The 17,069-nt window shown below is 41.0% G+C and overlaps 1 protein-coding gene across 1 annotated transcript in view; it reads right to left on the bottom strand.

The window, feature by feature from the left end:
• The window catches only part of CATSPERB (cation channel sperm associated auxiliary subunit beta), a 114,820-nt gene that overhangs the window by 34,805 nt on the left and 62,946 nt on the right, over positions 1-17,069 (bottom strand). The window contains exons 17-18 of the mRNA XM_056133317.1: positions 16,795-16,985; positions 11,955-12,293 (exon numbers count right to left, since the gene is read on the bottom strand). Coding sequence (XP_055989292.1) covers positions 11,955-12,293; positions 16,795-16,985 — 530 coding nt within the window. The remainder of the gene's footprint in view (positions 1-11,954; positions 12,294-16,794; positions 16,986-17,069) is intronic.

Here is a 17,069-nt window from a genome sequence, read left to right as displayed (position 1 = left end):
AAATGGAGAGGTTACTGGCACCCGCTCGAGGAAATCGACATTAACGGGAAGTCAAGTGATCAAGTGATCAAACTTACTAAAATCCTCATAGAAATTTATACTAAATTTCTTTATGCTGATAATTTCTTTAAATATCAAAGGACATCGAGGCCCTAGCCAAACAGGGCGTTCAAAGTCAATACATCAGGATCCTCCATGAGCTGTATTGCGGATTCACTACCAGGATCTCACCATTCTACAGGGAGGTGATCACTGATGTCAAGAGAGGGGTTCGGCAGGGTGATACCATTTCACCGAAACTCTTCAGTGCCACCCTCGAGAACGTCATGCAATGACTGGAATGGAAAGGAATGGGAGTGACGATAGACCATCGGCAACTACACCACCTCCATTTAGCTGATGACATCGTTCTTATAACACCAAACATCAGCCAACTGGCACAAGTGCTAGCGGACTTCAACCGTGAGTGTGGAAGGGTCGAACTACAGCTGAATCTAACAAAGACAATGTTTATGAGAAAGTCTCGTTCCTGATGTTCCACTCACTCTCAATGGAATGAACATCTCCGAATGCAACAGTTATGTGTACCTAGGTTAAGAAGTCAACATGATGAATGACCTGGCACCTGAGTTGCACAGGAGAAAGAGAGAGGCTTGGAACGCCCTCAAGAACATCAAAGAAATAGCTAAGAGGACAAAGAACCTCTGGCTCCGGGCACATCTCTTCGATTCACTGTTCTTCCTGCATTAACATACGCCTCAGAGACCTGGGCCCTACTCAAACAGGAGAACACTATTTGGGTCTCCCAAAGAGAAATTGAAAGAGCTATGCTTGGAGTATCATGCTTCACTCAAATGAGAGAAAGAATCCGAAGTTCCGACCTTCGTCGACAGTCAAGAATCAGGAACGCTGTCTCATTTGCCAAGGTGAAGAAAATCAGATGGGCTGGACATGTAATGAGATTTGGAGATGACCGTTGGACTAGAGTTATTACTGACTGGATTCCACGGGACATCATGTGGCCGCCCACCTATGAGATGGTCAGACTTCTTCGTCAAGACCCTGAATGATCGATTTGAGGCTCTTCGTGTTCCTAGAATGAGCAGATGCCATTGGGCTACATTAGCATGCGACAGGGATGAATGGAGACATTACTGGTGCCTGCTAGAGCGAATCGATGAATAATGGGATGTCAAGTGATCAGGTGATCAAAGGACTGACATCCTCAACCAAAGGGTACAGAGTGGTTGCCTGGATCAGGAAACAAACAAACAAACAAACAAACAAATCCAACCTTCTCATGCTTACCAGACAGTCATCCACTTTCACCATGAGCACAGGCTCGAAGCTCAGAGCTAGAAAACCCTCAGACAGGCAAATGGGAACCTATGAAAAGCACAATAACTAGGCTTGTATCCCCCAAATGGAATTGAAACTTAAAAAGGTAAGAAGAGATAAAGATGGATATCATATCTAAATCAAGAGATTAAAACATCAAAAGGAGGCCGATGAACACACATGTGCACCAAATGAAAGGGTAGTAAGTTCTTTTTTCTAAATTTTTGGGTCACACCCAGCAATGTTCAGGGGTTACTCCTGGCTCACGCACTCAGGAATCACTCCTGGTGGTGCTCAGAGGCCCATATGGGAAGCTGAGAATTGAAACCTGGTAAATGCCTTACCTGCTGAGCTATCACTCTAGCCCCAGGGCAGCAAGTTCTTAAAGCAACTACTAACACCTTTGAGGAGAGATCAGCAGCACAATAGAGATTGTAGCATCCTACTCTCACCATTAGACAGGTGAAACCAGGTGGAATCTCAATAAGAAAATAAGAGTCCCAAATGAAGAATTTGAGGAGTTGGGGTTAATGGACATGTACAAGGCTTTCTACTCCCTAAAATCAGCTTTTTCTGCACTGTACCTGAAATATTTGGGGGGATGGACCAGATATTGGAACACTAAGTGAATATCAAAAAGAAGTGAATATAGAAACGATTTTAAATCACTTTTCAAGGCAGAAACTGGCAGCGAGTAAGGGATTTGTCTTGCATGTGTCCAACCAAGGCTCAATCCTGGCACCACATATGGTCCCTGAGTCCTCCAGGAATGATCCCTGAGGCACAGTGCCAGGAATAAGCCCTGAGAACCTTCTAGATGTGGCCCAAAAATCAAACCCCAAACAAACAAACACACAAAACAAAACTGTAAAAGAAATAAGAGATAGAAATGAAACAACATACTATTGAAAATCCACTGAGTCAATGGGGAAATTAAAACAAAAATAAAATGAAAAGATTCCTGGAAAATTAATGAGAATGAAGACACAAGCCGTAGGAACCTATGGACACAGCAGAACAGGACTAGGAGGAATGTTCATAAAAACACAGACTAACATCTGGAAACAAGTAAAAGCTCAAATCAATAACCTGGCCTCACAGCTGATCATTGTATAATTGAAACCCAAGCATAAAAATGTGTAAGTCTGCAACTGTACCTCATGATATCTCACTATTAAAAAAATTCTTTAATAAAAAAAAAGGAAACTAGAATAGTGGAGTTCATGCCCAATTCAATCAGCTTAATCAATGACTGAATAAATAGCAGTACTCTTACATTATACAAAAGCAAAAAAAAAAAAAACTAGAATAAGGGGGTATGGTGCTGCCAGCAGGTCAACTCGTACCTGTGGGGCAAGTGCATCAGCAGCCCGATGGTGCCTTCAGATTTTCTGATATTCCAAAATTGCCGCTGTGCCTTTGGCAGGACACCAACAACTTGGGTCCAAGTTTACCAAGAAATTAAACGGCCGAAAGTTAGGAATGCGAGAGCCACACCCACAAAACCACCTCTGGCTCAGCTATACAAGCTCATTTATTGGCTTTATTTCAGAGACCTATAAATGCCGAAAGACTTCAAAAGCTTCAGTTAGGGCCAGTGATGTGGCATGCTGCAAGCAAGCAGGTGAGCCCTACAGGGCCTATGCCAATTGTTTATTATCTGGAGAAGATGGAAGCAAGGACCATGATCCAGAGACACATGAAAGAATCTTCGAACTGAGCAGTTCATTGTAGAGATGTCTCCAGACTTTAAGCCAGGCCGACCTCATTGGAGTGCCTCAGATGGGGCACCTCAGTCATCCCTCCACCTGCCCTCTAAGAAACCCGGTGGCTGCCAACTTCCAGAACCCAATGAGAAGTGCAGGTACGCGAGTCCAGGGTTGGCAAACTCCAGACCTCAAGGGGAGTCTAGGGGATGAGACGGTCCTTCTCATGCCCCCATCCTCATGGGACTCTGGAAGTCACACCCACAAACTGCCTGCTGCTTAAGCTCCTTAATGGCCATGATCCAGAGACACAACAAAGAGCTTCAAAGGGCAGCTCGAGCAGCTCGCTGCAGAGATTTCTCCAGACCCTAATTATCTAAAATTTTAGAATTCCAGGAGAGTGCAGCTGTGACATCTTACGCTATTCATAACAAGCAATACAAAAGAGAGTATGGGGGAGATTGTCTGCATAGAGCAGGGGGAGGGGTAGGATGGGGGGATACTGGGGAACTTGGTGGTGGGAGATGTGCACTGGTGGAGGGTTGGGTGATTCATCGTTGTATGACTGAAACTCAAACAAGATAGCTTTATAACTATCTCACAGGGATAAAAATAATAATAATCACTGTATCACTGTGCTCATCCCATTGTTCATTGATTTACTTGAGTGGGCACCTGGGAAGCCTGGCAAGCTACCCATGGCGTATTCAATATATCAAAAACAGTAACAATAACAGGCCTCATTCCCCTGACCCTGAAAGAGCCTCCGATATGGCAGCATTGGGAAAGATGAGTGAGGAGAGGCTGTTAAAATTCCAGGCCTGGGATGAATGGAGATGTTACTGACACTCGCTCAAGTAAATCGATGAACGACGGGACGACAGTGCTAATGTGGAGTTCATGCCCATTCAATCAGCTTAAGCAAATGACTGAATAAATAGCAGTACTCCTATATTATATATATATATATATATATATATATATATACATATATATGAAACTAGAATAAGAATAATGAAACTTCATTGAAGACAAGGTTGGCAAAGTCCTCCACGACATTGAATCTAACGGATCTTCAAAAATGCCACGCCACTCACCAAGCAAATGGAAACAGATAGATAAATGGGACTATCTTAAACTAAGAAGTTTCTGCACCTCTAAAGAAACAGTGACCAAAATACAAAGACAGTCTACAGAATGGGAAAGGATATTCGCCCAATACACATCCTATAAGGGACTGATATCAAGGATCTACAAAGCACTGGTTGAACTCCACAAGAAGAAAACATTCAACCCCATCACAAAATGGGGTGACGAAATGAACAGAAACTTTCTCAAAGAAGAAATATGAATGGCAAAAAGGCACATGAGAAAATGCTTTACATCATTAATCATCAGGGAAAGGGAGATGCAGATCAAAACAACTAGATATCATCTCATACCACAGAGACTCGCCCACATCCAAAAGAACAAAAGCAGCCGGTATTGGTGCGGATGTGGTGAGAAAGGGACCCTTTCTCGCTGTCCTCGCTGGGGTCCCTTGGAGTGGGGCGGGTTGAGTCTCCCTCCCCGCCCCGAGTAGAGCTCTGGCAGCTGAAGACCTCCAGAACCAGCCACAAGCATGCTGAGACCACTCTCCACACGCATGAAGGTACTGGTAGAGGAACAAAGGCATGCGGGTCTCGGGGCTGAGATCTCCAAGCCTGCTTCGATCGGGGCTGAGCATCCTCCACCCAGATCCTCCACCTTCCAGTAGGCAGGGGTCACACCCACCGACTGGCCCCCTGGTGCCATGTAATCCCATCAATGGCCAAGACCCAGAAACTATAAAACCCAGTTCCCAGAATCGTGGGGCTACATCTGCGGCCGCACGACATCCAATCATCTCATTTTTACTTTGGACAACCTGGCAGGCTACTGAATGTAACTTGCCACATGGCAGAGTCTGGCAAACTCCCTGTGGCATACCCAATATGCCAAATACCAGTAACAATGATCGGTTTCATTCTCCTAACCCTGAAAGAGTCTTGAATATGGCATTTTTTAAGATCTCAGGGCTAGGACGAAGGAGACGTTACTGGGGTCTGCTCGAGGCAATCGATAAACAACAGGATGATCGTGATCATGATCGTGATCATGTCGATAAAAGAAAAGATAAAAATAGTATGATTTGGGTTGGGGAGACAGTTGAGAGTTTAGGGACACTAGGATCCAAGTTTAATTCCCAGCACTGCATAGCTTCCTGAACACTGTAGGTATAGCCCTGGAGACCCCTAAGCTCAGTTCGGTGGTTTTGGTTGCTCCTGGCACAACTAGCTCTGAGTAGCACCATGTTTCCAGGCCCTAGCATTAAAACATCTGGCCTGACTAAGGATCACCAGGAGTGACCCCTGCAGAACCCCTGAATTCTGCTTGGGAGGAGACCCCCAAATCATAAGATCGTATCAATAGACACAGAGAAAGCTTTTGACAAGATTCAGCACTTAACGTAATTGGTCACATGAAGAGATAGAAGGAACTTCCTTCAATATAGTAAAGGCTTTCTCTCTCAAACCTTGAGCTAGCTTCATGTTTAGTGGCTTCCTCTGAGATCGGGCCCAAGGCAAGGATGTTCATTTTTACCACTACTGCTCAGTGCAGTAGAAATCTTAACCTTAGCAGAAGTTAAGCAAGAAAAATAAATGAAAGGATTCAAAGTGGAAAAGAAGTTAAAAGGATCACTGTTTGTAGATGAAGTGATAATACACACAGAAAACGCTAAGGATGCCATTCAAACTTTAAGAAACAACAGAGGAGCAGGTCACAAAATCAACACACAAAAATCTGCTGCATTTCTACATGCAAAAAGAAACTAGAAAAGAAAGGAATTAAAAAGTTCCATTTACATTATGTCCTAAAACATCCAGTACCTAAGAATCAATTTAACAAAGGAGGTGAAAGACAGACATCAAGCACTGTACATCACTATAAGAGGAATAGAAGACTCAAGGAAATGGAAAGAAATTTTGAGTTCATGGATCGGAGGAATTGCCCTTGGTGAAAGGAATGTTCACCCAAAGCATTAGACAGATGTTACTCAATCCCTATCAAAATTCCAATTCCAAAATTCTCCAAGAACAGAGGTCAAAAGAACTAAAATTCATATATAACCTTAGAGATTTCACTTTCTGACAAGCTCCCAGAAGTTTCTAATGTTCAGGGACCACACACGCTCTTTCTTTTCTTTAGTTATTATTTTTTCTTCTTCCACAAAGAGACAAGAGAATTGTTCTGCTGGTTCTATCTGCTTCAAACCAAATGTGTAAAATTGCTTATACTATTTGACAGCTAAGGCAGTATAATTTTTTTTGAATTTTAAATTATCAATTTTATTAATTATCCATAAGTAAATTTAAAATTTAAAAAAATTCACATTTGGGGGCCAGAGATAGTATAGTGGGTAGGGCATTTCCCTTGTATGCAGCTGACCTCCATGTGATTCTCAGCATCCCACATGGTTCCCCAAGCCTAGCAGGAGTGAGTCCTGACTGCATATCCGGGAGTAAGCCTTGGTACATCTGGTTGTGGCCCACCAACAAACAAACAAACAAAATCACATTTGTTAAAACACAAATAATAAACATTAAAATATGCAACAAAATGGAGGGATTATTTCCCAAGCAATTACATTAAAGGATATTGTCAGTCTGTTTATCAACTACAGTGAATCTCAAGTCTTAGGCTATTGATGACCAACATCATATACTTTAGATAAATTTATAACAAGAAAACAACTACTTGGGGATGATGCCTCCCAAACAGTTCTCAGGGGACCTGATGTGCATTCCCAGAAATACTTAGCCCACCGGAACAGGCCAGATAGGTTGATGTTTGGCCCAGAAATACAGTGGTGCTTGAGCCTGGCAATGCTGGGAGAAGGGGCTTGCAGGATCAGGGAACTCAGTGATTCACGCATGCCAGCATGTGCCCCAGTGCTGTGAGCTATCGTTCGGTCTCTATAAAATTCTTTTCCCTGTCACACCTGTGGATTTTATAGTCTCCGCTATTCTCTGAGATATTAATAAAAGTTCTAGTCCTCCAGGTATGAAGTTACACTAGGCTTATAATGTTCATTTGCATTATTCTTGTCCCAGAGGGAGATGTATTTCCAAATGTTACAGATGATATTAATTCTGTTGCTGTGTCCTGGAAATTTTTTCAATCTGGAGGATTAAGTTCACAGTGATTTTTCTTTTTACAAGAAGGATTTAAATTTAGTTTTTCAAAAGAAAATATATCAAACATTGTTTTATCACATATTCTTAGGTTGATAATTATTTGATAAGTAAATATAATACTTTTATTTAGAAAATACTTTTTTTTATTATTAGTGAAACACCATGAGGTACAGTTGTAGATTTACAAATTTTTGTGCTTGGATTTCGGTCATACCATGATCAAATACCCATCCCTCCACCAGTGCCCATTTTCCACCACCAGGATAATATCCCTCCCCCCCATCCCCCCATCCCCCCCTGCCACTGTGGCAGGGCATTCCCTTTTGTTCTCTCTCTCCTTTTGGGTATTGTGATCAGCAAAAGAGGCATTGAGTGGCAAACATGTTCAGTCCAGTCTACTTTCAACCTGCATCTCCCCTCCTGGGAGGATCCTCCAAACACCCTCCATTTGGTGTTCCCTTTCCCTGAACTGTCCTTTCCCCTAGAATACCCGGCTGGCCTCTAAGCTATGGAGTAATCCTCCTGGTGTTGATCTCAGCTATTCTTGGGTATTAATCTCATGTTTTGTTATTTTATATCCCCCAGATGAATGCAATCTTTCTATGTCTATCCCTCTCTTTCTGACTCATTTCGCTTAGCATGATACTTTCCATATTGTACCACTTGTATGTAAAGTTCATGACTTCATCTTTTCTAAGAGTTACATAGTACTCCATTGTGTAGATGTACCAAAGTTTCTTTAACCAGTCATCTGTTCTTGGGCACTCAGGTCTCTTCCAGTTTCTGGCTACTGTAAAGAGTGCTGCAATGAACAAACAAGTGCAGAAGTCACTTCGGCTACACATTTTTGCCTCTCTGGGATATATTCCCAGGAGTGGTATCGCTGGGTCAAATGGGAGCTCAATTTCTAATTTTTTGAGGAACGTCCATACTGTTTTCCAAAAGGGCTGAACCAGTCGGCATTCCCACCAACAGTGAAGGAGTGTCCCTTTCTCGCCACATCCACGCCAGCAACGGTTGCTTTTGTTCTTTTGAATGTGGGCCAGTCTCTGAGGTGTGAGATGGTATCTCATTGTGATTTTGATCTGCATCTTCCTGATGATTGATGATGTAGAGCATTTTCTCATGTGCTTTTTTTGCCATTCGGATTTCTTCTTTGAAAAAGTTTCTGTTCATTTCATTGCCCCATTTTTTGATGGGGTTGGATGTTTTCTTCTTGTGGAGTTCAACCAGTATTTTGTATATCCTTGATATCAACCCCTTGTCAGATGTGTATTCGGCGAATATTCTTTCCCATTCTGTAGACTGTCTTTGTATTTTGGTCACTGTTTCTTTGGAGGTACAGAAGCTTCTTAGTTTAAGATAGTCCCATTTATCTATCTCTGGTTTCACTTGCTCAGCCAGTGGCGTGTCATCTTTGAAAATAGCATTAGCCTCAATGTCATGGAGGGTTTTGCCAACTTTGTCTTCAATGTACCTTATGGTTTCTGGTCTGATGTTGAGGTCTTTAATCCATTTTGATCTTACCTTTGTACATGGTGTTAGGCAGAATTCTGAGCCCATTTTTTTGCATGTAGCCGTCCAGTGATGCCAGCACAATTTGTTAAAGAGGCTTTCCTTACTCCACTTCACATTTCTTGCACCTTTATCAAAGATTAGATGATCATATGATTGAGGGGAGATGTCAGTGTATTCAACTCTGTTCCATTGGTCTGCAGTTCTGCCTTTGTTCCAGTACCATGCTGTTTTGATTATTACCGCTTTGTAGTAAAGTTTGAAGTTAGGGAGGTTGATTCCTCCCATTTTCTTTTTCCCAAGAATTGCTTTAGCTATTCGTGGGGGTTTATTGTTCCATATAAATTTCAGGAGTGTTTGCTCCATTTCTTTGAAGAATGTCATGGGTATCCTTATAGGAATTGCATTGAATTTGTACAGTGCTTTCGGTAGTATTGCCATTTTGACAATGTTAAGTCTCCCGACCCATGAGCAGGGGATGTCTTTCCATTTCCTCATGTCCTCTTTTATTTCCTGAAGTAGCGTTTTGTAGTTTTCTTTGTACAGGTCCTTTACTTCCTTAGTTAAGCTGATTCCTAGGTACTTGATTTTCTGGGGCACAATTGTGAACGGGATTGATTTTTTCATATAGCTTTCCTCTCTCTCACTGTTTGCGTATAGGAAAGCCATGGACTTTTGGGTATTGATTTTATAACCTGCAACTTTACTATACAAGTCTATTGTTTCTAGGAGTTTTTTGGTGGAGGTTATTGGGTTCTCTAAGTATAGTATCATATCATCTGCGAATAGTAAGAGCTTGATTTCTTCCTTTCCTACCTGAATGCCCTTAATATCTTTTTCTTGCCTAATTGCTATTGCAAGTAATTCCAGTACTATATGGAACAGCAGTGGAGAGAGTGGGCATCCTTGTCTCGTCCCTGATCTTAGAGGGAAGGCTCTCAGTTTTTCCCCATTGAGGATGATGCTTGCTGTCGGCTTGTAGTAGATGGCTTTAACTATGCTGAGGAAAGTTCCCTCTATACCCATTTTGGCTAGGGTTTTCATCATAAAGGGGTGGCAGTATAATTTAAAGCTAACATTATTAGGATATTACGCTACTTGTGCTAGAATATAGATATTAAAATACAGAATGAAAAAACAAGAAAAAATTATATACAAAGATAAATTTGTATTTAACAATGAGTGAAACAAGGACACATTATTCTATAAGTGATGATGGAACAACTAGCTTACAACTTACAAGTAAATCTGATAAATTACAGAGATAGATGAAAATTAAAACCACAAAGCTCAAACTTTCAAAAACCATAATGCTACTCATATAAGACAATCAGATAGGTGTCTAAGGGCTTAAAAAAATTGTATGTGTGTGTGTGTGTGTGGCGGGGAGGGGTCCATACCTGGCAGAACTCAGGGCTCACTCCTGATGAAAATTAGTTTTTAAATTAATTAATTAATTAATTAATTATTTCTTTTTGGGTCACACCTGGCGATGCACAGGGGTTACTCCTGGCTCTCTGCACAGGAATTACCCCTGGCAGTGCTCAGGGGACCATATGGGATGCTGGGAATCGAATCCGAGTCAGCCGCGTGCAAGGCAAACGCCCTACCCGCTGTGTTATTGCTCCAGCCCCAAATTAGTTTTTTTTAGAAGGAAATTTAGTTTACAGTAAATTCGTTTCTGATGGACCAGAAAGAGAAGTCCTCCATTTTTTCAAAGCCTATAATTATCATCTATATAAGTTGCTTTTTGATTCTGATTTCTGTTTTGGGGCAAAAACTGGCAGTTCTCAGGGCTGATAACTGGTTCTATGCTCAGGGACCATATGGGGTGCCAGTATGGCTTTACAGTATGCAAGGCAAGCACCCTACCTGCTGTACTAGCTCTCAAGCTCTTTGTTCTTGTTTTTTTTCTTTTATAAAAAAAAGCTCGAGCGGGCCCAGTAACGTCTCCATTGGAGACTTTGTTGTTACTGTGTCTGGCATATCCAATACTCTCGGTAACTTGCCGGGCTCTCCGAGAGGGGCGGAGGAATCGAACTTACAAGGCTAGCACAGCGGGTGTTGTTACAGTTATTGTTTTGGGATATTTGGGGGGTATACATGGTGGTGTTTGGGGGCCACTCCTGGCTCTGTGCTCAGGGTCACTCCTGGCAGTTCTCAGAGTATCAAATGTGGTGCTGGGGATCAAACCCAGGTCAATTACGTGTAAGACAAATTCCTTAACCCTGTGCTATGTCTCTAGCTCCTGTTATAAATGTATTAGGCACCCCATAGATAGGCAGGAAAGAAATAAAAGTTCCATTATCTTAAGTGAGGAGAAATTCAAAGGCCAAGAAATCAGCTTGGGAGTGGTACCTTGAAGAGGGGAAAGCTTACAAGCGGCCAACATGGCCGACCCGAGTTCGAACTTTTATTTCTTTCCTGCCTATCTATATTTCCCACAGCGGGTAGGGCGCTCGCCTTACAAGCGGCCAACATGGCCGACCCGAGTTCGATTCCTCCGCCCCTCTCGGAAGGTTTATTTTTAGAGATTAGCAAAAATCCAGGCTAAATATAAATTTGAGCTGATAGCTAAACCTCATTTTACTTATTTGTAAAATGAGTGTCATGAGTTAAACTCTCAGCGTTGTTATATTCAATTAAAAAGGCATAAAACCATTTAATAAGGACCTTCACAAGTACTCAATTACTCGAAGTTAATTACTGTGACTGGTAGAATGTCTGCTAGCATGGAAACTGAAACTAAAGAAACGATCAATATATTTCACATTCATGAAGTCATGGTAACTCCTTTAGATATTTCCCACTAGGGGCTGGAGTAATAGCACAGCAGGTAGGGCATTTGCCTTGCATGTGGCCGACCCGAGTTTGATTCCCAGCATCCCCTGAGTACCCTCAGCACTGTCAGGAGAATTCCTGAGTGAAGAGCTAGGAGTAACTCCTGTGCATCACTGGGTGTGACGCAAAAAGAAAAAATAAAAATACCAGATATCCGTGGTAGTGGGAAATGGGCACTGGTGGAGGGATGGGTATTTGATCATTGTATAATTGAAACCCAAGCACAAAATTTGTAAGTCTACAACTGTACCTCATGGTGTCTCACTAATAAAAATTAAAACAAAAATAAATGTTTGGAAAAAAAACCCCAGATATTTCCCACTAAAAATCAACTTACCTCTTAGAGTAGGTATGATCTTAATTTTAAAAGTGTAAGATTCCCCCAAGTCAATATATTTCTGGAGACTGAGAGTTAACGAATCATCAAGTGGCTGCAACCAGTAATTGCACCGTTTTGAATGTATAGACCATTTGCGTCTGTTGAGTAGCCCGAAGTCATATAGGAACCAGGAGTCACTTCGAAAGGTCATATTCCGGGGTACTATTGAAGGCATGGTAGCCAGGGCTAAGGCATTAGTATTATTTACAATTTTTGTGATTAGGAAGCTGCTGTAACCAACGATCACCACTGTCTTCTCTACATCCGTTTTTTGAAATAAAGAAACAACATTGGGATCTAGAACAGAGATATTTGGTAGAAAACAAAACAATTGTTATTCTCTAAGCATACTATTGAATACGCTATTCAATACAAAATACTAAATTATATTAAATGCTACATTACTAAAGAATACACTGAGAATATACTAAAGAATAACTACTTGAACTTCTTCTTTTGGCGTTTTGGGTCACACCCAGTGATGCTCAGAGGTTACTCTTGGCTCTGCATTTAGGAATTACTTCTGGGGGTGCTCAGGGGTCCATATGGGATGCCAATGATCAAACTTGAATCGGCTGCATGCGAAGCAAATGCTCTACCCACTGTATTATTACTTCGGCCCCGCTACTGGAACTTTTACACTCTGGTCTTCAACTGAGAAAACATTACAAAGATCTCAGAGCATAATTTAAATAATTTTATATGAAATACACCACAAAGATACCAATCATAAACCTATACTTAGCCATTATTCTGAAACTTGCTCTGTAAATTTTCCAACTGAAAAAAAAACCAGAAAGGGCTAAATAAAGATAAGAAAGTTGATTTTGTCAGCTGATGGATGCTAAGAACTTTAATAATTTAGAATTTTTATTGACGTTCTATGAGGGAGGGCTAACTTGGCTAGGGTTTGCCTGCGTTAGAGTCAGCTTATTCTATAGAAAATAGTTAATATATTTGTTGAGTGGGTGAATAATTGATTGCTTAAGAAAGCATGAAGATGGAAAACAAAGAGATTTGAGGACAGAGCCATAAGGAACAGAGTTATGTAAGGAAAAGAAAAGGGAAAAGATTCAAGCAAAGAGAAAAATACAAAATCAGAGAGAAGCCACTGAGAGGATAAGAAGGACGCCAGAGGTCATCAGGGACAATATTTCTGATAGATTTAGAAACAGATCAACACAACCACTCACCTTACTGGAATGTACAGAGATGGAGTCAGAAGAGAATCTCACAATTGCCTTTATTAGGCACAGAGGCTCCAATTTCTCCCACTTTTGAACAAATCAGCACAATTCTTTTTCCCTTCCTCCAACCTAATTACTCTTCTAAACTTCATAGAGAAATTCTCTAATAGAGTTGACTTGCTGTCTTCAATTCTTCTCTAATTATTTCTTTTTTTTCCCCTTTATTTTATTTTATTTTTTTTTAAGTTGTAGATTTACAATTTTTTGTGCTTTGGTTTCAATTATACAATGATCAGATACCCATCCCTCCACCAGTGCCCACCCTCCACCACCACGGATAATATCCCTCCCACCCCCATCCCCCCATCCCCCCTGTCTCTGTGGCAGGGCAATCCCCTGTGTTCTCTCTCTCCTTTTGGGTGTTGTGGTCTGCAAAAGAGGCATTGAGTGGCAAACATGTTCAGTCCATAGTCTACTTTCGACATGCATCTCCCCTCCTGGGAGGATCCTCCAAACTCTAATTATTTCTTACTAATCGTTAACCTAATCCGAATTTTGTTGAAGTGATTAATAGGTTAATCATCACCTAAGCCTAATCTAGATCTTTGTCGAAACTTTCTGCACAGCTTCGTGGCCACTTCCTTTCTGTAGTACCCTCACCTCGCAAAAAGGAAAACACGTGATCATGGTACCTCCCCTGCCAGGTATGTACAAAATTTGTAAATCTACAACTGTGCCTCATGGTGTTTCACTAATAAAAACTTTAAAAAAAAAAAAAAAAGGAAAACGCTCTCTCCACCTTAACTCTGAGATCGATACTAAGATCTTCTCTGAGAACACCATCAGGCTGATTTTGATTTTTTTCCAATCTCTCCTACCACTAAATGCTGGGATGAGACTTTAGTCCATTTCCTTTCCAATTCATTTCTATTCATTTTCCAGCGCATCTCATCTGGTTTCGTAACATGATCATACATTAAGCCATTTTTTTCTGCGTTTTTGTTTTGTTTTGGGGCCATATTCAGCTGTGCTTTGGGATTACTCCTGATTCTATCCTCAGAAATCATTCCTTGTGGTGCTTGGAGGGCCCTATGTGGTGCTGTGACTTGAACCTGGGTTGGTCACATGCTAGGTGAGCACCTTACCTGTGGTACTATCTCTTTGGCTCCATCACTCAAATTTTTTTCTTTTGCAATATAATGGACATCATGTTAGTTTTAGATATAAACATAAGGATTAGCTATTTGTGGGTATTGTGATTACCACTATCAGTTTAGTCAATGTTCATGTTAAATCTTTTTTCTTGTGATGAGAACTGTTGAGATTTCTTAGCACTTTGAAATACATAATGCAGATTTTTTTTTTTTTTGCTTTTTGGGTCACACCCGGCGATGCACAGGAGTTGCTCCTGGTTCATGCACTCAGGAATTACTCCTGGCGGTGCTCAGGGGACCATATGGGATGCTGGGAATTGAACCTAGGTCGGCTGCGTGCAAGACAAACGCCTTACCCGCTGTGCTATTGCTCCAGCCCCACATAATGCAGATTTATTGAAGAGTAAATAATGAATGGCAAAGTGAATGGCAGTACTGTTTAATGTAGCCACCATGCTGCGCAACACTGCCTGTAACATTGGTTTGCTAGAATCAAATGCAGCTATGCGGATCACCACAACCTATTATAACTCTTAATAACCTTCTCTGGCACTCACCATTTGACCCTGCAACTCTTTATTTTCTTTGTTGTTTATTTTTCATGTTTCATATATTTGTTTTTCATGTTTTTCATAGGAGTGAGGTCGCAGGATATTTGTCTTTCTTAGTCTGTATTATTTCACTTAGCATAATACCCTTAAGTTCCATTCAAGCTACTGCAAATGATAAGACTTCCTTCCCTTTTTTTTGGGGGGGGGGTGATGGTGCTTACTTACCTCTGGCTCTGTGCTCAAGGATCACTCCTGGTAGGCTCAGGGGACTATGTGGGGTGCCAGGGATCAAACCTGGATTGGCCATGTGCAAAGTAAGAGACCTACCCACTGTGTATCACTCTGGCTCCAGAATTACTTTTTAAAAATAGCTAAATAATGGTCAAAGTAGGAGCTAATCAATCTTAGAGAGAAATTTTTCTTTTTATAGACCTATAGAAGGTCTTAATGGCCCCTGGGTAAAATACAACAACCTTCACACTCTTTCCTTTAAGGATTCTTTTTTGTATTGTTTTCAGCAGTATTTCATAACAAACAATGCAAAATATATTATTTCAGTTCTGCTTTGGGGCAGGGATTGTGGTTTGGGATGGAAACATCTGAAATACGGTACTGGGGTGGAATAATGGTGGTGGGATTGGTGTTTTAATGTTAAATGTAATCAAATATGGTGAACTACTTTATTAAATAAAAAATGGGGCATTTAAATTTTCTCTGTTTAAATACACAGATACACAGTTGCTGAACCATTTAGTGATTCTATTTTCAATATTTTTGAGAAATCAACATCATTTTTTACAGTGGCCTTGTTACCGAGAATGTTGGGGGAGGGTTAAGATAATCAACACCTCTACCGAGTACTTTATTTATGTTTGCTATCCAACTGGTAGTTGTACAAAGAGTTATTTTGCATAGGGCATATATGACCTGATTCATCAGCTCCACAAATCCTCATTTAAATAAGATGCAGTGGGAAGATCCTCCCAGGATGAGAGAAGCATGCTGAAAGTAGACTATAGACCAAACATGATTGTCACCCATTGCCTCTTTTGCAAACCACAACACCCACTAAGAGAGAGAGAACAAAAGGCAGTGCCCTGCCACAGAGGCAGGGTGGGATGGGGGGATGGGGGGTGGGAGGGATACTGGGATCCGTGGTGGTGGGAAATGGACACTGGTGGAGGGATGGGTATTTGATCATTGTATAACTGAAACCCAAGCACAAAAATTTTTAAGTCTGTAACTGTACCTCATGGTGTTTCACTAATAAAAATAAAAAATAAATAAATAAAATAAAAGTACATCTTGAGAAAAAAAATAAATAAGGTGCAGTTAGTCTGCGAGCAAGGAGAGAATGCATAACCCAAGGAAGTGGAGGTCTTAAGGTTTTGGGGCTTCTTCACTGTATTTCAGAAGTGAGCGGTGGAGAAAGTGTTTCTAGAAAGAGTAGGGGTTGCTGCCACTGTTGCTGCTTTGCAAGAATTACTCTTACACAGGGGACCATCTCCGATTCAATGAAGTTATTGTTTTTTTTTTTTTTTTGCTTTTTGGGTCACACCCGGCGATGCACAGGGGTCACTCCTGGCTCTGCACTCAGGAGTTACTCCTGGCGGTGCTCAGGGGACCATATGGGATGCTGGGAATCGAACCTGGGTTAGCTGCATACAAGGCAAACGTCCTACCCGCTGTGCTATCTCTCCAGCTCCCTGAAGTCACTGCTTTTTTAAAAAAAACTTATTAGAGGTAAAGAATTTTTCCAGGAAAATAAATCTGTGTTTTTCTTATGCAGATCACTAATGGACTTAATTTTGAAATATACAGTTATATAAATGTACATTAACAATCTTCCAAGAGGACACTATTAATTTTTCTAGGTACTAGAGATGTATTATAATATTACACTTACCTTGTGATGTAAGAGTAAGCACATAGAAGGGATAATTAGTTGGCGTAATGGAAAGGGAACTATATAAACAAGAACTCTCATCTTCTTTTTCTACTCCAAAAGGTTCTATAATTTCTGCAATAACTGAAGACAAAAATCCGGCAGGAGTGTCATGATAAAGTATCTTTTTTATGTAAGCACTTCCAATTTTGCTAAAAACCAAACCAATAAAACATCAAGTAAAATTTGGTAAAACAGTGATAACACAGCAACTTTGTGAGCAAATAATTTACAAG

This window comes from Sorex fumeus, unplaced genomic scaffold (genome assembly GCF_029834395.1).
Source record: "Sorex fumeus unplaced genomic scaffold, SorFum_2.1 ptg000098l, whole genome shotgun sequence".
In the NCBI taxonomy this organism is placed as follows: Eukaryota; Metazoa; Chordata; class Mammalia; order Eulipotyphla; family Soricidae; genus Sorex; species Sorex fumeus.
Note: the sequence above shows the minus strand (reverse complement) of the source record. Positions and strands in the feature narration are given on the sequence as shown.